At 39.7% G+C, this 22158-nt stretch overlaps 1 protein-coding gene across 3 annotated transcripts in view; it reads left to right on the forward strand.

Annotated features, from left to right (window-relative positions):
• Nucleotides 1–21725, forward strand: part of npffr2a (neuropeptide FF receptor 2a) — a 76450-nt gene extending 54725 nt beyond the window's left edge. Inside the window, exons 4-5 of one of the 3 annotated variants that reach the window (XR_007428949.1) lie at nucleotides 15038–16420; nucleotides 20912–21725. Coding sequence is in view for 1 of the 3 variants with exons in the window: in XM_007257710.3 (XP_007257772.1) it covers nucleotides 15038–15881 (844 nt within the window). In the remaining 2 variants the exon portion in view is untranslated. Of the gene's footprint in view, nucleotides 1–15037; nucleotides 18276–20911 lie in introns of those variants that run through there. The other 2 variants (XR_007428948.1, XM_007257710.3) reach the window with 2 other exon arrangements.
• The last annotated feature ends 433 nt before the right edge of the window (nucleotides 21726–22158 follow it).

Below are 22158 nucleotides of genomic sequence, written 5' to 3' on the forward strand. Positions count from 1 at the left end.
TACAGCGTTAAACAGGCGTTTCAGTTAGCATTAGCCGCTAGCTAGCTCTAGCACTAACTCTTTACCCATTCAAAGGTGATTATTATCGACCTGTAGTCTTCTGCTAACCCTGGCTAGCACTGCTGGAGCAGCATTAGTATTCTGCACTAACCGCACTAAGCGCTAGCCCTTTTGCCATTCAAAAGTGAGTATATCAGACTGTATCCTGTAGACTGTGTTTACCATGTTAAAACAAGCTACGTGTGATGAACCGCTAGCTATCACTAATGCTAATGCTCCAGCTTTAGTGCAGAAGAAATTCTGGAATCTAAGCTTAATGTAAATAAACGGAAGCTCTTTACACACCCAAATAAAACGTTTTTAGGAGAGAAATCTGTGTAGATTCACATCCAGCACTCATTTGACTTTAAAAGAAAGTCTTTTTTTAGAATTACAGCTTTGTTTGCTTACAGTTTTTCAAAGTCAAAGTCAAAGTGGTTTTTATTGTCATTTCAGCTATATACAGAGTACACAGTGAAACGAAACAACGTTCCTCCAAGGACCATGGTGCACATAAACACAGTGTAGACAGAACAATAGTGCAACAGTACAAAAGTGCAGACAGACAATACAACACAATACAGACAAAGAATAATAAATAACAAGACTGTGTAAATTTTGCAGTGTGCAAAAAAGACCAGGTGAGGTAGTAATTACTCTATTACACAGTGTGCAATAGAGTCCAGTGAGGTAGTAGGGTTTTTAGTGCTTTCCATTTTCTGGGGTAAGTGGGGTAAGAGTGTGTGTGCATGTACAGAAAAACCATCAGTTCAGTCTCTGCAGTTAAGGAGTCTGATGGCTTGGGGGTAGAAGCTGTTGCAGAATCTGGTCGTGCTGGAACGGATGCTGCGGTACCTTCTTCCCGAAGGCAGGAGGGAGAATAGTTTGTGTGAGGGATGAGTGGGGTCATTCACAATGCTGGTTGCTTTGCGGATGCTGCGAGTGGTGTAAATGTCCGTGATGGAGGGGAGAGAGACGCAGATGATCCTCTCAGCTGTCCTCACAATACGCTGGAGGGTCTTGCGGTCAGAGACGGTGCAGGTCCCAAACCAGGCAGTGATGCAGCTGCTCAAGATGCTCTCAATGGTCCCTCTATAGAAGAGTGTGAGGATGGGTGGAGGGAGACGGGCCTTTCTCAGCTTCCGGAGGAAGTAGAGACGCTGCTGGGCTTTCTTGGCTGTAGAGCTGGTGTTCAGGGTCCAGGTGAGGTTATCTGCTAAGTGGACACCAAGGAATTTGGTGCTCTTAACAATCTCCACAGAGGACCCGTCGATGTTGAGTGGAGAGTGGGTGTGTTGTGCTCTCCTGAAGTCAACAACCATTTCCTTTGTTTTTATGCATCTTGGCATGTTCTCTCCTCCACCAATCTTACACACTGCTTTTGGATAACTTTATGCCACTTCTGGTGCAAAAATTCAAGCAGTTCAGCTTGGTTTGATGGCTTGTGATCATCCATCTTCCTCTTGATTATATTCCAGAGGTTTTTAAATTTGACAAAATCAAAGAAGACGCAGTCTGCTGATCCGGAGACGCGTTATGACGTTGTAGCACATGTGCCACGACGTCACCACATTTGTAGTCTGTAGAGTGCTGGGGATTGTAGTCTTTGGGCTCATAATCACACTTTTTTTTGTTCCTTAAAACTTAAAAATAAAACTGACAACATTTAATGCATTTAATGTGAGAACCCTGGGATTTTTTTTATTGTGTAAAATATAAAAATTAATAATTATATTTAATAGATATGTTACTTACTAATACAGGTTTAGAGTTTAATGGATTAAAATAATCACAATTTAAATCGTAGTTGCAATATCCTGTGGAAAAATTGCAATTAGATATTTTGCCTAAATCGTGCAGCCCTAGCCCGATAAATAGCTCAGTAGATTAGCCAGTATGTTAATCAGCTACACTGATACATTCCCACATGCGCCTTAAACTCAAAAACAGATAAAGTTCTCTCCTTCATTAAAGAATCATTACATAAAACCTGGATTAGTGTTTTTGTTTGTCAGGAACACAATGGAATCATCCACAGCACGACCAGTATATTTATATGTAAGTAGTGAGTATTTCACTAAGCAAAGCTTCAGTAGCTTCACTCAGAAGGCAAGTTTCACAAATTGAGTGCTTTCCCTCACTGTGAGGAGAAGCCCTGCTAAAACCCCAGCTTTGAGGCGCTGTGAGAGAGAGCTGGGGGCTTAGCCAGAGTGGTCCTCACCATGTGTAGCACCGCGAAAGAGAGCCAGGAGATATAACTCCTGCATGAGGAGAGGGGAAGTTCTGTAAAGCTGTAAGGGAAAGACAGAAGTTAGCCTGACTGCAATTCTTTGGTGCTGATGAGAGCCAGTTTCATTATAACTTTTTCGATAGTGTTTGCGACTGCACTTGAGGGTACTTTTAAAGTTTTTGAAAGTTCTTTGGATTGCCCAACCTTCTTTTTATCATTTCAAGTATTTTTTTCTTTACTTAGTTGAGTAGTTCTTGCCATAATATGGATTAAAACATAATTTAAATAGAGCTATTCATTGTATACCAACTCTACCTCTTTACAACTTTACAACTGATGCTCTCAAACACATTAGGAGGCAAAAAATAAATTCAAGTAATGAACTCTTGACAAGTTCAGCACAGCTTATGCCGACCTTACACCTAACGATTTTCGAACGATTTTCCTGTGGCAGACACATTTCCAGAGATTAAAATCATTAGTCTTGCTAGAGTCGAGTCACAGTTGTGTCCTCTCGATTGTTCAGTGTAAGGTGGTTACTAGAGGTGGGCGATATGGCCCTAAAATAATATCACAATGTTTCATGGTATTTTTGTGATAACGATACATGTTATTATTCCATACAATATGACATAGCACACCCCTAACTGAGATATAAAAAAAAATACAAGAGTTTTATCAGATTTGTAACAGAACTCAATGATCCAGAATGTCATGATACTAATAATAATACACTCCCAATATGTCCATATATCCAGGATTACAGTAAAATAAATGATACTGTTCAGATATAATCTGTCTTTAATATATATATATATATATATATATATATATATATATATATATATATATATATATATATATATATATATATATATATATATAATCGGAAATGAGAACAGTGTGATTTTTTCTTTTGCTAAAAACAGGGAAAAAGTAGTGTCCTGATGTGATATTTAGGGGTAGGTGAAGTGAACGATATTATACCCGGAAATATTGTGCCATGATATTCAAAAATGTTAGCGATATTATTGCGTATTTAAGCAATAGAACACAAGAGGGAGTGATGTTATTCGCAGTAACACATGGCCTTGAGTGTTCTATTGCTTTTATACAACAGATTTTTTTTTTTTACAAAATAAATTAAGAAAATAAATCAAAGAACCTTAAGAAGTTCAGAATGAATATGCTTTAATTTGGATAGTGCCTTCCGTCAAAAAATAGTTCCACAGCAACTGTAACAGAACTGTAACTTAACTACAAAACGGCATATAGTTTATACAGACTAACACCACGAACGTTAGCTTAAAATTGAGAATAAGCAAAGATGGTAACTTAAACGTTAGGGCCGTGAAAAAACACTAAAACTCTCCTCTACTGCGCAGAAGAGTCGTCTTCAGGTAAAAGCTGTGCATTTTTTAAGCATTTCTGCTTGTTTTGCTAGGTGTTGTTGGTTAGCTAGCCGGCTGGACTGTGGTTAGGTTAGCGTAGCTTGCTTTAGCTCAGCATTAACTAAGCTTAGCCTAGCCTGGATGGTTACCGTTCTGGCTGTCAGACCGCATTAGCCGTGTGTTTACAAGCACCTGCCCAACAATGTGGATGAAGGCCATGCGGTTTGCTTGTGTTTAATCCATTCTCCCCTTGCGCTTCTCAGGCAGCAGCAGCCTCTCACTCACACAGACACAGAGACAGCGCTGTGTATCTACGTCTTGTGTCAAGAATCAAAACACCGCAACATGACGTGTTTGATTTAATTGTGACTACTGCGCATGTGCATATCACGAAGATGATGCTTAAATGATATCTCGTGCAGCCCAGATAGATAGATAGATAGATAGATAGATAGATAGATAGATAGATAGATAGATAGATAGATAGATAGATAGATAGATAGATAGATAGATAGATACTACAGGGGTTGGACAATGAAACTAAAACACCTGTCGTTTTAGTGTGGGAGGTTTCATGGCTAAATTAGACCAGCATGGTGTCCAGTAAGAGCGTGAAGTAAGAGTGTGAAGGTTCAATTATCAGGGTAAGAGCACAGTTTTGCTCAAAATATTCCAATGCACACAACATTATGGGTGACAAACCAGAGTTCAAAGAGGACAAATTGTTGGTGCACGTCTTGCTGGCACATCTGTGACCAAGACAGCAAGTCTTTGTGATGTATCAAGAGCCACGGTATCCAGGGTAATGTCAGCATACCACCAAGAAGAACCAACCACATCCAACAAGATTAACTGTGGACACTGTAAGAGGAAGCTGTCTGAAAGGGATGTTCGGGTGCTAACCCGGATTGTGTCCAAAAAACATAAAACCACGGCTGCTCAAATCACGGCAGAATTAAATGTGCACCTCAATCTCAACTCAGTTCTCCCGTTTCCACGAGAACTGTCCGACGAGACAATAATTATTGTGGTCTAAAACCAGGTGTTTCAGTTTCATTGTCCAACCCATGTAATTATATATCTACTTAAACCAGAGAATGAACAAAGTCCAGATTAACTCTGTAGATCTCTTAGTTCTGTTCGACTGCTTCATGGATCTCTGAGAGACCACTTGACGTCTTTCAGAAAGTGGACAGATTTCCTCCTCTCCTCTGAGCTAAGCAGATTTGGAAGTATCCATGTTGCTGGCATGCTTCTCTAGTTCAGTACCCCCTTCTGTTTAAGCTGAGATCACGGAACTGGAAGATAAATCACAAATCCAGAGCTGTGGCAGGTCCCCTGAGGCACAGCGTTCTTTTATAGAGTACTTGTCCGTGGCTTTTTGACATGGATCACCAGCAAGAATAGCTGGAAGGTCTCCTTCGGGGAGCATTGACTTGCTGCCTTGCTGGCTCCATTTCAGCACTTTGGTATACCATTTGCCCTTCAGCTGCTCTGTAAACCAATGGGTTTTTCATCTTCAATTCTATAGCAGATCTAGTGCCTGGTGAATTGTGTCATTGACCAAAATGAATCTCACTTTAGCTGACCAACTTCTCCAAAGTTCAGTTCAAGGGCACATGCAGGATTTATGGCTGTAAAAGTACAGTGTTTCAGATAATGATGTATTCTGTCAAAAAAAAAAAAATCAAAAATATCCTCTTCTTATAGGGAAATGTAGATACTGTAGCATTTAGGTGCTTAGTTACAGTTCAAAAATGTACATTAAAATTAACTACATTTCCAGTATAATAATAGTATTTACATATTCTTCAGAATACTGGACCAGGCATTTTATAACGTTCAAAATTATGTTTATTATTTTAATGCTATTATGACTTTATCATATTTATAAGTCTGCAGACTATTTCCTATCATATAGCTTGCTCTGCATGACAGGAAATAAAAAGGGTTGTGTTGTTAATGGTGGCCTTGTTCTGTTTTAAAGATACATTTGGTTTTGCTAAAATTATTTTAATCACCATTAGTGTTGGACAATATGGCAAAAAATCTGTATCACAATATTTTCTCAACTCCGATATTGATATGAACAGTATAAAAGCCACTGCCTTTAGTGTGTGTAATATTATATTTTAATATTATATTATATTATTAAAAAAATACAATATTTAAAAAAAAATTCACACCTCACAGTCTTTATCTTGTTTTGACATGCAAACAAAATGCATCATCAGTGGCAGATTCTGATATTCTGCTATTCAAATGCTGTTTTGTGCATAGTGCAGTGATTCTTATTTCATTTATGCTGCACATCATCTACTTAAACAGGAACATCCAACATCATTTAAACTTAAAATCAAAGAAACTCATCATTTTTAAGTGGGATTTTCTCCAGAGCTGGATATGTCAAGCTGCCTGAATAAACCAAAAATAGGTTAAATTATATTCATAAAATGCTCCTTTCATAAGTATAGGATATTGTATATTAAAGAAAACATTATCTAAAAAAAATCTATATTTTTTAGGCAAACAAAGCTAACGTTACTACTTAGCTCTGTAGCTGCAGCTGGAAAACAGACACAGGCTGTGACCGAAATGGCTCCCTACTCCCTCATTAGTGTTGCGCTATTTAGGGAGACACTATGTAGTTCACTAATTAGTGATAAAACAGGAGTGTATTCGGACACTATGCGCCAGCGCCGGTCGCAGAAACACACACAGGTGAGAGAGGGGGTTGAGCTGTATTTAAAACTCCATAAACACACATGCAGATTTAGATTCACAAACTCATTTAAATATAGTTTTTTGTAATTAGTGATATTTAAGTTAATTCAGTTGAAATAAACCCTGTAATATTGTTAATTTGATGAACATCCGCTGTTTGGGTGGTTTTCTGAGTATTTTGGCGGATTTGAAACACGTTTTACCCAGTGAATTGGTTTTGTCTGAATCCCTCTGTAACAATCTGGCAACCATAATGGCTCGCTGTCCGCTCCGTTTCTTCGGCTGTCTGTTGCTTAGTAGCGAAACCCGCAATGCATTTTGGGACGCATTTAGCTTGCCTAGTAAGCAGCGATGTTTACTATAAATCATGAGGCATTATGGGAGTTTTTAGTGCCCTCAAAATCACGTTCGAATGCCCCCTTATGATTCGGACACTCAAAGAAAAATGGCTGAAATACTCAATAGTGCCCTAACTAGTAAATAGGGAGCCATTTCGGTCACAGCCATAGTATGTATTACACTACTAATTACACTGCTAATTTATTTATCTTAATTACTGTCATCTTTATATTTATATACTTAGAAACATGCCTTAAGTGACTCATACCTCAACAGCAAGTACAGATCAATTAAAACAAGCTAAATGTAACCGAACACCCACACACACAACCTTAATGCCTTGATGAAAAAAAACACCAATATGTCAAGTTAACCTGATTTTCTTAAAGCAGATGGACACATGCACACAAACAGCAGTGGAACTGTGTTCTCTTGAATGACATGTGCTTCATTCTTCCATTGTGTGGTGATCATTCAAAATCCTGATCTCTCTATACTCTTGTCACTAAATGCGATCAAATTCTCACAACTATACTCCAAAATGTATTAGAAACAGTGTCCTCCAAAAATGCAGGATAACATATTTTTCATTCCCTTGAATTAAGAAGAAAAGTATAAAAAAGCAGATGTCGCATTACTTTTGGCAGTATAGTGTATTTTATTAATTGTTGTTGAATAAAAAGTATTGGTGATTATTTAAAAATATAAAATTATTTAAGCAATATTACATTCGAGGATTGTGCTATAAGGTGTAATATTGGCACTGCTGTGCTGCGATCGTAGTGCCAATATTACACGTTATAGCACGAACCTCGAGTGTATTATTGTGATTATACCACAGGTCCATTATTGCTGTTTATTAAAAGATTTAAAGAGAGTTAAAGTGGACGAGAATATATGATCTGCTTGGTTATAAACACTCTGCGAGTTAAAATAGTTCTGTTGCTTTGCTTGTGGCTGTGCTTTAAGCGCTGCATTGTTGCTAGGTTAGTGTGGTGCCCTCTATTTTCGCCTATTTTAGTCAAAATTGTGTAAATCTAAGCTTACTGTAAGTAAAAGTAAGAGCTTCACTCACCCAAATAAACTGGTTTTCAGGAAAGAAATCTGTGTAGATTAAAGTCCAGCGCTCATTTGAAAGAAAATGTTTCTTTACTTCGGTGCCCCCTAGTGGCAAGACCTGCGGAATTACAAGAGCCCCATATTTGTAGACATCTTACATTCAGCTTAAAATACCCTATATTAACTGTAAAATATATACACATAGGCTTTTATTTGAATAATAACGGCTCTGAACCTGATATTGGTTGCGTGAATGTGTGTGTAATAATGTATTTTGTCGAATCGCTGGGCTTATTTACTTGTGGCACCGCGTCTTTGCCTGCGCCGCCTATTGGAGACATGGCGTTTATGCACTGTGTCTGTGGAATCCAGCGCCTCCCAGTGGTGTTTAATGACATCGCATTTTGTTTGTATTTGGCTTGTAAGCGCTGCATCGTTTTTAAGTTACCTCTATGTGGTGGAGTAATACATAGAGATCTTTGGTTACAGTGCATTACTGGCTGATAATGTCACTCATAAAAGGCCTCTCAGCCAATCACCCAAATTGGAGGGTCAGAACTAACTGTGGTATAATTGAAATTAATTACCAAATGTGACTGGACAAGCCTTATTTTTTATTTTTTTTTTTACACTCAATAATTAACACATTCTAAATCAATGCAAAATAAGACTAGACTGAACAACTGTCACAGTACAGAGTGGTCTCATGCTGCTGTATGTTGTTCTCCTGATGGCCATTTTTCAGAGAAGTAGTCTTCATACCATCAAATGACATGATACCAATCTTAAGACAAGTGCACCCATCTCTCAGTGCAGATGAAAGCTGCAACAGGATCTTTTGAAGTGGATGAAATGTACCTTTGCAAGTGATGTGCTGGCCACAGAGTGTTTCACTCCATCAAGTGACAGGACTAGACTTCCTCACTGGGCTGTCTAGACATATAAATGTGCTGCTATTTGTGTTTTACAAAGCTCCCAACTTCACTCCACTCTATAGGTGGAATTTACTGAGGGTACAACTCCCTTTTCTGGTGTTGCCCACCTTTAATATAGTATTGTAAACATAATAAAGAAAGATTACATACATTAGGTCTCAGTACAAGTATAATTGGAGCAAGCTAGGAAATGCCAGCGGCGACTGAGCTCCAGTAATTCCAGGTTCATATTGCACGACTTTCAGGTTCCCACTATTTGGGATTTTTTTTTCCTTATTTTCTCTTATTTTATCCTCTTTTTCTCCCTAAGGCCAATTACACTACCTATTTTTTGGAGGGTGAACACTAGCACAAGCATTGTGCAATATACAGGGATTGGACAATGAAACTGAAACACCTGTCATTCTAGTGTGGGAGGTTTCATGGCTAAATTGGAGCAGCCTGGTGGCCAATCTTCATTAATTGCACATTGCAGCAGTAAGAGCAGAGTGTGCAGGTTCAATTAGCAGGGTAAGAGCACAATTTTGCTCAAAATATTGCAATGCACACAACATTATGGGGGACATACCAGAGTTCAAAAGAGGACAAATTGTCGGTGCACATCTTGCTGGCGCATATGTGACCAAGACAGCAAGTCTTTGTGATGTATCAAGAGCCACGGTATCCTGTGTAATGTCAGCGAGATACCACCAAGAAGGACGAACCACGTCCAACAGGATTAACTGTGGACACAAGAGGAAGCTGTCTGAAAGGGATGTTCGGGTGCTAACCCAGATTGTGTCCAAAAAACATAAAACCACGGCTGCCCAAATCATGGCAGATTTCAACGTACACCTCAACTCTCCTGTTTCCAACAGAACTGTCCATTGCCACGATAAATTATTGTGGTCTAAAACCAGGTGTTTCAGTTTCATTGTCCAACCCCTGTGTGTAAAGACAGCCACTGCCGTATTTAGTGTGCTCAGAGGAAAGCACAGCAACCCGGCTCTGATACATTGGCTAACAGATGCCTGTGCTGACCAACATCACACTAGGAGCGCTATCTTTCATGTGCTATCTGCCCACCTAGAAAGAGCAAGGCCAGTTGTGTTCTCTCAGACTCTGGCTGCTGATGGCGTGCAGCACAACCCAGCATTCGAAACAGCAATTCTCACAATTGTCATCAGAGTGCTAGTGCCTGGCTAACAATTCGATCGAGTACGCATGATGGCACCCATGCGTATCCTGTAATAGAAACAAATCTGTGACCTCTAGGGCTGGGGCGACGCGTCGACATAATCGACGTCATCGATTACGAAAATACATCGATTTGCATAACGTGCGTCGGCGCGTCGTAATTATGTTAATTAACACGGTAACATAGAAGCATAGAACTATTATTTAATTAAAATGATTTTTAAGAACAGCTAAACACAGTTCTGCAAGTCAAACGCGGAGGAGTTCACGTGCGAGAGAGAGAGAGAGAGACACACACACAGAGAGAGAGAGAGAGAGAGAGAGAGAGAGAGAGACACAGAGAGAGAATGAGAGAGAGAGAGAGAGAGATTCGCTTGTTCTGGTGAGAGCTCATATTCTAGTCCCATACATAATTCTGCAGCTCCCTCAGTGTTTTCTGCCGTATTTTGCGGCTAGCGCGAGCGCTTACAACTGACACCGCGGACCGCGAGGTGCTGCCGCGCTTGTGCCGAATCCGACTCTCTGCTGAATCTGACTCCCGCTTCGCGGACAGAATCGGCACAACACCCCCGCTGTAGAACTGCGGTAGTGAAAACAGCTACAAAAAAACGCCAGCGGGCATCTAAAGTTTGGGAGCATTTCACGCAAAAGGGCAACAATGTGGTCCTCTGCCATATGTGCAAAAGGAGCACTTGAAGCGCAAACATCCAGGAGCACTATGTCAACAGGGTCACACAGTAAGTTACCGTTTACATCAGGGTCTCCGCGGGTGTCCTTAAAAAGACTTAAGGCTGTCTACCAAAGGTTTTAAACCTGCCACAGGCAGAAATTATACAGTTTTGGTTTATATTTGTGCATGGCATTTCGCAGTTTCCAGAAACAGTAGCATTATTCATAAGTTCAGGTGTTTAGCTAAGCTAGCTGCCTTAAGTTATTTTAGCTAGCGCCGTCGGCGCTGCGGTGTTACACCGTTTTCTGTCACCGTCGGAATTTTGTGACCAGTGCTCACGGTTATGAGCGTTCATTGGCAAAACGGAAGCTTTCTATACCTACACCTTACCCTCAGCCCTAAACTTAACCGTTTTGGCCAGTCGGGGTAAACATTAGAAACGAACACGTTTCGAATCGGCCAGTGCACAGGTCTGCTGAGAACTACTTGCCCGTGGTCACAAAATCTAGCGGTCACAGAAAACAGTGCAACACACGGTTGTGGTGTATGGGAGCTTATCCATTTTTAGCGTTATAGATCTAAACGTGTTGTACATGTAACGTTAAGTGATTATAAGTGTGGGGTTTGGTTTAGTAGGCTTGTGTTGCTGTTGTTGTTATTATATATAAATATAGTATTTTATCGTTTGCTTTAAAACGTAAAATAATAATTATTTAAATATGTTTCTCAATAAATAGATTAGTCGACTAATCGAAAAAAATAATCGTTAGAATAATCGTTTAAAAAATAATCGTTAGGGACAGCCCTAGTGACCTCTATGTCCACGCACAGCTGAATATGCCCAAGTAATTGATAGGCTATTTAGACCAGCAGTCTTCAGCTGGCTGTCTATGCAACACATGGTCAAACAGCAAGTATATCTCCAACCTTAGTCAACTTGACCACCTGGATCCCCAGTCGGAAATCTTTAAATGATTGTACTGCACTACTGACACTATGGAAACGGGTTCATGATGTATAAGCTTTTTCACTAGGAGGAACCTCCTGTAATGTTTGGAATGGTTGTGGTTTTCACACTTAATCACAGATACGTAACACGAGGTCATACAAGTAATTACAGGATCTTTCACCAGGAAGAACCTGCAACTAGTCTGCTAGATTTTGGTCAGGGACTTGCAAGGCATCAGTGATCCCTTGGCAAGCATGGGTCATGCATTTTAGCCATACATAGCAACTGAGCCAGGACTGTATGATTGGTGTTTTTTTTTTTCTTTGCTTTCATGACTTAAATCATGAAATCGTGTAAACCTGGTCTTATGCTGCCTTTAATTCTTCCTCAGAATTACAACTTGACATGCGTTTGAGTGTTTTTTAGTCGAGTGGAAATAGACACCATTGGGAAAATCCTTTTTTATACCTTTGGTCTATTATCATAAAAAACCCGACTCCAAGACAGACATTAGGTGAGGGATGTTTTTATCCCATTAGAAACAAGAATCATTCTAGGCTTCTTAGGTTTTTCTAGTTTTTTTAGGTATTGCTAGTGATTTTATTAGTTATCTAATAACAACCTGCAAGTTATAAGTGTTGTAGCAATAACAGGATTGTAAGCAGTTTACAATACGAACTGCCTGCATCAATTTATTGACCTCTTGTTGATGACACGCCCCAATTGGTAAAATCTGGGTTTATCTAAAAATCAGAGTTTTGCACTGGTGAATACAAATTTGTGGTGGCGTTCATGTGCTCTCATCTCATAAATACGATATTTCCGGCACTTGAACTTGAAGACAGCATCAGTAGCTTCTTTGTAGTGGTTAACTTTTGGACTGACCCCTCAAAGTACGCCATGGTAAAGTTTTGTGCTTCTTCTAATGCATGTATGTTTTTTAGAGCCAGAATATCCATAATTACAATCTTCATAACTTACTAAATTTTCCATGAGTCATCAAGAGGCTTCAAGAGGATTTTTTAATATAGGATATTTGACGCTTATACCAAAATACTGCTGATTCAGGCCATGCTTGTTACGTATTATTATTTTATATATATATATATATATATATATATATATATATATATATATATATATATATATGCCATGGAAGACAGTAACTGAGCATTAGCTTTTTTTTTTTTTTTACTTTTGCATCATCTACAATAATTCCTACAGGAAAAAAGTTTCTGTTTACTGTTTCCCCAGTGGTAAAATAAAATATCCTTATTTTTATTAGCTTAATTCAGAAAAAAAGAAATCAAATAAATAATAGAATTTAAATGCACACACGTCTCCATTTCCCTTAGTCATGTATATCACATAAGACTATTTGGAAGCAGAATTAAATGCCAACATAAGACTTTTTTCATGTTGCCCTTCTGTGAGCTGCATGCATTTCATTTGAATAGGGCAATTTCTTTGCATAAAGGCTGCCTTCAGATCCAGAAATGAGAAGGTAGAAGCTGTGACAGGCCTGAGCTGACACCACCGCTGGAAGAGAGACATGATTCATAGCTAAAGAAGAAATTGAACATGCCCTTCCAATTCTCCTCTTCACTTCAGAAGCAGGTGGAATATGAGCTCATCAATGATATTCATGTCTGAGACGCACCAGTTGGGTTCATCGTAATAAATGCTTCAGAAAGTGACAGGCAGAGTTGAACCCTGATAGATGCCCTCATAAATTCAGGAACAATACCATCACATGAATGTGAAGCACAATGTCATACAAGGTGAACCCTAACTCCTTGAAACGGAGTTCTGTGGATATGTGACTTTCAGAAATGTGTAGTAAGAAGCTTTAAAAATTTATTTAAATGAGTTCAATATCGGCCATAATGATAGTTAAATTTTTGTTATAAAACTGTGGTGTAATTTTATAATTACACCATATCGGGCTCTGGATGCTTCGTCGGATTAAGGTAAGGTCACTATGTTCCAAGGACTGCCACTTTAATTCCCAAATCATGCCACTTGCCATCAGTAGCCGGAGTCCGAGAGAGCACAATATTGGCCTTGCTCTCTCTGGAAATGTAGGTGGCGCTTTAGGTCTCTGAGCTTCTCTTTGTTCATAGTGGCCACCCAGTGATGCTGCTTGATCAGTGGCAGCTTGAAAAGAAGTGGTGGCTGGCTTCATATGTGTCGTAGGAGGCTTCTTCTGGCCCCTCCTGGCATCGAACGAGTGGGAGTATGCTGTTGGATAATTGTTTCAAAAATAAAATAAAATTGCAGTGCTGATTCATGGCTGGTTGCATTGGTGTTGCTATGGTGTCTGTGGTGGTTCCTAAGGTTTTGCAAAGTGGTTGCTAGGTGTTGACAAGTGGTTGCTAAGGCACACAAGGCATTCCGTGTGCAGAATCAGCTGGCGTGTGAGATGAAATATTGGGCCCCCCCATTCATTCTGTTAGAAATTCGGACTTTTGGAGTCAGGAGACAGCACCAAGTGGTTCGAAATATGCCATCCGGGTCACGGCACCAAGTTGTTAGAAATTCGGCCTTCAGGAATCAGGAGACAGCTTGAGAGTTGACTTCGGCAGGAGTCGGATTCAGGAGACAGCTTGAGAGATAACTTGAGTTTATTCTCGTGCAGACAGAAAATCTACACGGGCACAGGCTTAGTTGGTCGTCTGTCCCTCTCTGTCTGCCTGACTAGCCCATCTGACTTGCTTGTCTGACTGTTACTGTCTGTCTGACTTACTTTCTAACTAAGACTATCTAAGACATTTCAGTAGGACTTTACATACAGTAGAAACTGTTTTAAACACAGCAGGGGGAAGAAGGGTAGGGGTTTATGGAAGAGTATGTGGGGGGTGTCATCATTGGGGGTGTCTCTATCAACTTAGAAGAGAGGGACAAAATGTTAGGAGTGTATAGGGGAATAGGGGGGTAAGGAGTAAGTCAGTATCTCTCAATGTTGAAAACTTAATACAAGTACAATTTGTTGTTGACAGAATCTCTCAATTCCTATTGGGTAACATTTTTACGACAGTTGTACAAAAAACGTGCATTGTATTATTTTGTACAGCATATTTTCGACCTTTTGAATGTAGTCTTCTTTATATACAGCTTAGAGACCTCGTTTTTCCCTGATTTTGCTATTTATAGGTATATGTTTGATTAAAATGAACATTGTTGTTTTATTCTATAAACTACAGACAACATTTCTCCCAAATTCCAAATAAAAATATTGCCATTTAGAGCATTTATTTGCAGAAAATAAGAAATGTTTTTTAATCACAGTTTGGCATGTTCTTACACACTGCTTTTGGATAACTTTATACCACTCCTGGTGTGAAAATTCAAGCAGTTCAGTTTGGTTTGATGGCTTGTGATCATCCATCTTCCTCTTGATTATATTACAGAGATTTTCAATTTGGTCTGTTTTTGTACTGACTTATTTCTTTCCTTTTTTTCCTTTCATTCTTTCAACTAGGCCATCAAAATATTTATTATTAACACATTTTGTCTTTTTTTCAGATTCAGATGCATCGTTTATCCCTTCAAGCAAAAACTGACGATATCGACGGCCACGCTCATCATCGTGATCATCTGGGTCCTGGCCATATCAATCATGTGTCCCTCCGGAGTCATGCTTCAGGTGACCAAAGAGCAAAGCATCCGCGTGTTCCTCGGGGACGGCAACAGGACCAGTCCTTTCTACTGGTGCAGGGAGAACTGGCCCAACCAGGAGATGAGGAAGATCTACACCACGGTTTTATTCGCCAACATATACCTGGCGCCCCTTTCCCTCATAGTGATCATGTACGCCAGGATCGGGATTACACTGTTCAAAACTGCCGTGCCGACGGGCGGGAAGCCGGGCAACGACAACCGCCACACTGTATCCAAGAAGAAACAGCGAGTCATCAAGATGCTCCTCATCGTGGCCTTGCTCTTCATCTTGTCCTGGTTGCCTCTGTGGACGCTGATGATGCTGACGGACTACGCCCGGCTCACCGAGCACCAGTACAGGCTCATAAACATCTACATCTATCCCTTCGCTCACTGGCTGGCCTTCTTCAACAGCAGCGTCAACCCTATAATCTACGGCTTCTTCAACGAGAACTTCCGCCGTGGATTCCAGGCTATTTTTAAGTTCAGGCTGTGCACTGCGGGCGGCCACAGGCGCAAGACGTACTCGCACAGGGTGCAGGGGAACGCCGTGCTGCCGGCCAACCTGCAGCCCTCTACCGAGCCCATCTCCCTCAACAGTGTGGAGAACCACAGCTCCCGGAGGATAAATCACGTGAACGAGCAGGATTTGGTCATGGAGGACCTGGAAAAGGTATCGGAGAGCAGTATAGATGGAGCTTCTCTCTAAAAGACAGGGGTGATGGGATATTCCAGGCATTCCAGTCACCACACACAAACACAAGTGGTGGCAGCCAATTTTCCTAACAAAGTGTTATATACTGTATGTTATCTGGTGTTTTTGCTGTTTTTCGTGCTGTATCCATTTGACATGTATTCCTGTTCTTGGGGAGTTAAATGTGTTTACAGAGAATGAATTCACACCCTTGCAAGTGAAGTGTGCAAGCACCTAGCAAGCAAGAACTGTGGTCCATTACCAGTTCATTTATTCAGATTGGTGATCTGTGCAAACTTTTGTAAACTTCTGGTTATATGGCTCATTCTGTTCCAGTTATTCAACCCAATCCCATTTCTCATTTTTTTTGCACCCATATCCATTGACTAGCAGTTTTTGCTTAGTATAATTTTTTTTTTGAAGTTAACACTCTTACTTTAAACATTCTTAGAACATTAGGAGGCCTTTTGGACACCCTGTGCAAGGTGTGTCATAATGCTCATTGCTATCTTACAGCCTCTCAAAGGTCTATGTTCCCGTACTCAAACGATTTGGTTCACATCACCCCAGAGACTGTAAAAAAGATGGACGCCGTGTCGTCGTTCCCACTCAATCAATGAAAACGAAGCCAAAATCTTCCGCCATGTTGGCGAACCTGAAACCCGAGTCTGTGCAGTAGAGACCAGAGGAGGGAGAAAGACTGTGGAGAGACAGCCTACTCATTTAAATAAACCCGCCCCTGAGGGCTGCCTCCACAGAGCTCACACAGTCTATGTTCCCACCCACTCAGTCATTGGTCCCACCCCGGATAGGTGTAACCCAACCCTTTTACAATAACCACACCTTTCTGAATAGAGCTGAATAACGTTTTAAAAACACAAATTCTGTGGGAATATAAAAAATTGAGTTTACACTAGCTGTTGCATTTAAATAAAGGAGGTAGAATTACAGTATATTGGAAAAAAAACGAGATTGAAAGTTGTCTGTTTTGCCATTGAAACCTATGGGGATGGGTGGAGTTACACAGCTTTTTGCAACCGAACAGCAGGGGGCGCCCGACCTGTGGAGCATCACACAGTCTATGCATCATCCAGTTCAAAAGGATTTTTTACACTCTCTGTTATGAAATGTACAGACTCACCTTCCTGAAACATGTTCAAAACTAGGGCTGCAACTAATGATTATTTTGGTAGTTGACTAATCTGACAATTATTTTTTCAATTAGTCGATTAGTCAACGATTATTTCTGCCATCTCTAAAAATGACAGAAACAGCAGAACATGAGGTTTAAATGGCATTTAAATATCTGAATGTTGTTTAAACATGGAAATTAATGATATTTAGTTATGTAATATGTAATCTGTTGTGTTTGGGCACTTTTGGAGACACAAACTAAGTCTCCTATTCCCTTTTATCCCCAGCACTGTGTGTAATGTGGTACTGTTATAAAATAACGATTAGTCGACAATTAAATTTGTAGTCGACAAATTTAAATAATCGACACTGTCGATTATATAAACTAATCGTTTTTATTATTATAATGTTTTCTCTTAGCTGGACTCTTGTTGGTTTGACTGTCACTATTCATACATTAAACAAAGATTATGCAGTGGTTGATGTCATTTGAGGCAAAGAAAATACTTCATTTGTGGGGTTTTTTGGCTGCACCTGCTGCCATCGTATTTGTCTCTAAAAAATCTCTATTTGGACTGCAATGTTCTCCTAACACTTTACCTTATTCCTCTACTCTCAACAAGAATCGGGACACGCTACTGTAGATATGAACGCACAAAACAGAGGGGTAGGGCTAAGTGCTAGGGAGCAGGGATGAAATGGGATTGGGCCCTAAATTCATACTATGTTTAACAATAATTATTTTTCAAAAGCCCTCAATGATGCAATAAAAGTTGCTAAGCTGTTAAATTCTCAGCATTTGCTCCCCAATTGAAGGAGATCTGTCCTCAGCTTGGATGGCTGAACCTCAAGGAATATTAGAAATTAGAGATCCGTGCAAATTTCACTGTGAACAAGCATTACAGTATCTCAGACAGATTGTCAGATGACTACCTTCTTGCTTGCAAGTGGTGTGAATTCACATTTTGGTTATTTATGAACCCTAGTACAATCTGGTGTACCTTCCACCCTTTTCATATGATTTGAACTGTCCACTTCCTGTTTACATGAATGTAATTTTTAAAAAGGTTAAAAAGCAGTTTTGGGGTGTAAAAAATATTGATCCAATACCTTTATTCAGAAAAACTGAAGTATGAATAACACTGAAGCAAGTCAGAGCATAGTCAAATCAGGCAAGGGTCCTTCTTCTCTTCAATTTTTCACAAGGGGATTTTATGTAAATGATGTAAACCTGTTATTACATTGATTATCATACAATAAATTATAAATTATGAATCCAATCTATATTTGTTGGTGAACCAAAAGCTGACACATCTGTCACATCTGGAGAGGGCAGATTTATATATATATGAGTATATATGAATTTTATAGCCAATTCAGATTAGATTTTTTAGCCATTTAGCCATTTTCTCACATTTCCAGTACTTTCTATCTGCCAGAGTCGCAATATAAGCAGTATTTTATTTTATTTTTTTTGCTCTTAAACAGCATGATAAATCTGTAAATACAAACTAAACAGCTACACTGAAAGTCAGAGGGAACTGGATATTTATGTATTTAGATATTTATTTGAATCCTCCATAATAATTCTGCTATGAAATTTTGCTGCGCGTGTAGCAGCAGCAGCATTCAAAAACGAGAACAAGTGCACTTACCTTCCTCATGCTAATAAATTCATGAAACAGCAGCACAGATGGGCCAAAATCCTGATTGCCTATCATGGGTTTGGAGCAAAAATCTGCCAGTTCTGATCTTGCATCTCTATTTTTTCACCCAGGCCTGTTTTGGTGTACATAGAGAACCACCTAGTGCTTATTTATTTTTCTTTAAATAATTTAAACAAACATTGTACGTATATTAAAGATTAAATGGTAAATGCAGGCTTTGTTTCCAGCACTCTATAGGGCAGGGTTAATTATAGCAGAATTAAATAAAAAAAGAAAGCTACTTAACCCTTTCAAAACCTTTCTTTATTTTTAAATATTTTGTTGCATATAATTCTAAATCTGAGAGCTGTTGTCCATCAGAACAGACCACGAACCAGCCAATGAACAAGTTTATAGGTAGCTTGGCCCCACCCACTGCAAATACACAGGAAAAACAGTAGTACTAGAGCCAGTGAGAGAAAGCAACAGCTAATATTTACTAATTTAATGTGATTTAGAACACTTTTGAATCTTTTTATTTCACTGTTTAGGGATAGTTTATGAAATAAAAAATTCAAGATAGCCCTATCCGGACTGGATTAGTTTTTCAGGGGGGTCTGGGACCCTCTGTTATTTTATTTCTGTCCCAAACAACCATGTATGTGTTTTTCTCAGACGTCCTCTGAGAAAATAACAAGCTAAATTAACTACTGTTTTTCTCCATGGTCCTCCGGTAATTTTAGTCCCGTCCGGATCCACATCTCTGAGTTTCATCTTCTCGAGTTTATTAAAATAGCTATTTGTCCACTGCTACGCACCATAACACAACAGTGAGTGAGCCAGTGAGAGAACACATGTCAGTGTTGACTTTTAACTCTCATTTATTCATTCAGATTTTTTCAATCAAGCACAGGTAACAGAGTTATAACTAACCCTGCATTGTGGAGGCTGTATTTTAGCCTGCTTAGCTCTCACTGTGAGTTGTTTACACGCTCCTAAACTGTGCTAAAATTCAGTGAATCTTGTGACTTACAGAAAGTACTTACAGAGAAATCTGGAGAAATACAGTAAATGTCACAGTTAATATTGCTTTCAGATAATCATAAAATACATAGTTTGATTATGTGCTCTGAGAACTGGATACCTCTATACTTTGTTTTACTGTTTTTGTTTAAGATGAGGACTTTTGAGGAATTGTGCAATTGAGTAATAAGCTGAAAGTTAACGAAATATCAAGTAGTAAACATTTTGATTTTTAATCAGCAGGAGCATGTTAGCCAAACATCTGTTCCAGTACTTTTGTCTGTATAGTGTACAGGGGTTGGACAGTGAAACTAAAACACCTGGTTTTAGACCACAATAATTTATTGTGGTGACCGACAGTTCTGGTGGAAACAGGAGAGTTGAGGTGCACATTGAATTCTGCCGTAATTTGGGCAGCCGTGGTTTTATGTTTTTTTTTTTGTTGATACAATCCGGGTTAGCACCCGAACATCTCTTTCAGACAGCTTCCTCTTGCGTCCACAGTTAATCCCGTTGGATGTGGTTCGTCCTTCTGGTGGTATGCTGACATTACCCTGGATACCGTGGCTCTTGATACATCACAAAGACTTGCTGTCTTGGTCACAGATGCGCCAGCAAGACGTGCACCAACAATTTGTCCTCTTTTGAACTCTGTTTTGAGCAAAACTGTGCTCTTACCCTGCTAATTGAACCTTCACACTCTGCTCTTACTGGTGCAATGTGCAATTCATGAAGATTGGCCACCAGGCTGCTCCAATTTAGCCATGAAACCTCCCACACTATAATGACAGGTGTTTCAGTTTCATTGTCCAACCCCTGTATGTGCTTTATAAGTAACCCCTCGGTGTGGAGGCCGTACTTTAGCCTGACTACATTTTACTGTAAGTTGTTTACATGCTTTTAAACTGCCAGATTACAGGGAGATTAAATTTATATAGGTGTAGATTCTGCTGCATGAGGTTCCTCCCATAATGTTTTACAGTATTTTAGCCCAGAAAGTGAAACTGACAAAGAATTATGACTCTTTTTTGGTGCATTTAGGTTCATGCCTGTGTGAAACCAAACCAAACGCTCCAAGTAAACGAACTCAGCGACTGATCCGGACCGTAGAAACCACAGACTGTAAAAAAGATGGCGTGTTGGCGTGTCGCCTTTCTCATTCATTCAATGAAAATGAAGCCAAAATCTTCCTCCATGTTGGCGATCCTGAAACTCGAGTCTGCGCAGTAGAGACCAAAGGAGGGAGAAAGACTGTGGAGAGACAGCCTACTCATTTAAATAAACCCGCCCCTGAGGGCTGCCTCCGCAGAGTTTACACCGTCTGTGGTCCGACCCATACAGTCATTGGTCCCACTCCGGCTAGGTGTAACCCGTCCTTTTACAATAACCACACCTTTTTTACATAGAGCTGAATAACTTTTTAAAAAATGAATTATGTGGAAATATAAAAATGGTCATGTTCGTAGATTCTCTGGACACCATTTTATTTCAGAAACCGAATGGTCCAGCAGACTAAGGTGCTGGTTTGAATCCTGTTTATGCATCTAGCCATCAGCTTCGGAGCCCTAAAAGAGAGCTCAATTGCCCTTGCTCTCTCTCTGGGTGGAAAGATGCTGCTCTTTTCCCACATCACTCCAAAGGGTGATGTTGATCAGCACAAGGCTGCGTCTGTGAGCTGATGTATCAGAACCGAGTCGCTGCGCTTTCCTCCGAGCTACTCTGTAATGCTCCATCAGCAGCAGTTCAGAAAGAGGCAGTGGCTGAATTCACATGTATTGGAGGAGGCATGTACTAGCCTTCATCCTCCTGGTGTTGGGGCATCACCAGTGTAAATTGGGGAGAAAATGGCATAACAAAATATGGCGGCTTATTGCTGTTTGTTGACAAAACTTGAAATATATTAGGTTCATACTGTCTGTAATGAAATAAAAGTCACAATATTAAAATGTATTTTTATTATATGAATCCAGAGAACAGTAATTGTTATCCAGGACTCTCACAGCACATAATAAAACATTCAGTGACTGGTTAGAGGCTGATTTGAATATTGCACACTTCTGTTGCGAATATTGTTTGCTAAATTGTTATGGTTTGTATCTCTCCTATTATGGGATAATGAATCCCCGATTTCACCAGAATTAATGAATGAATGAAAGCAGACGCCTGGCTTTGCTTAGTGGAGGTGAGTCCACAACAGATGCGCGGCGGGAAGCTTTACTCCGCCCTTGCAGTGACCTTGGAGAAATTGATGAGGCTTCTAAACATCATTAAGAAGCGCAGGCCAGCTGACTGATGACCTTCCTTTCTGAAGTGAAGCTAGCATATTATAATTAGCCACTAGGTGATGGACGGGGAAGTAAAACAGTAAAACAACAGATGTTCATTATCTGTCTAACAACATTCAGGCCGCATTCGGGCTGTAATGAGTGTTTTTTTATTTATTTATATATATTTTTTCTGGAAATAAAGATTGTCAATGCAATTTTCAG

Source organism: Astyanax mexicanus, chromosome 22, assembly GCF_023375975.1.
Source record: "Astyanax mexicanus isolate ESR-SI-001 chromosome 22, AstMex3_surface, whole genome shotgun sequence".
Taxonomy (NCBI): Eukaryota; Metazoa; Chordata; class Actinopteri; order Characiformes; family Acestrorhamphidae; genus Astyanax; species Astyanax mexicanus.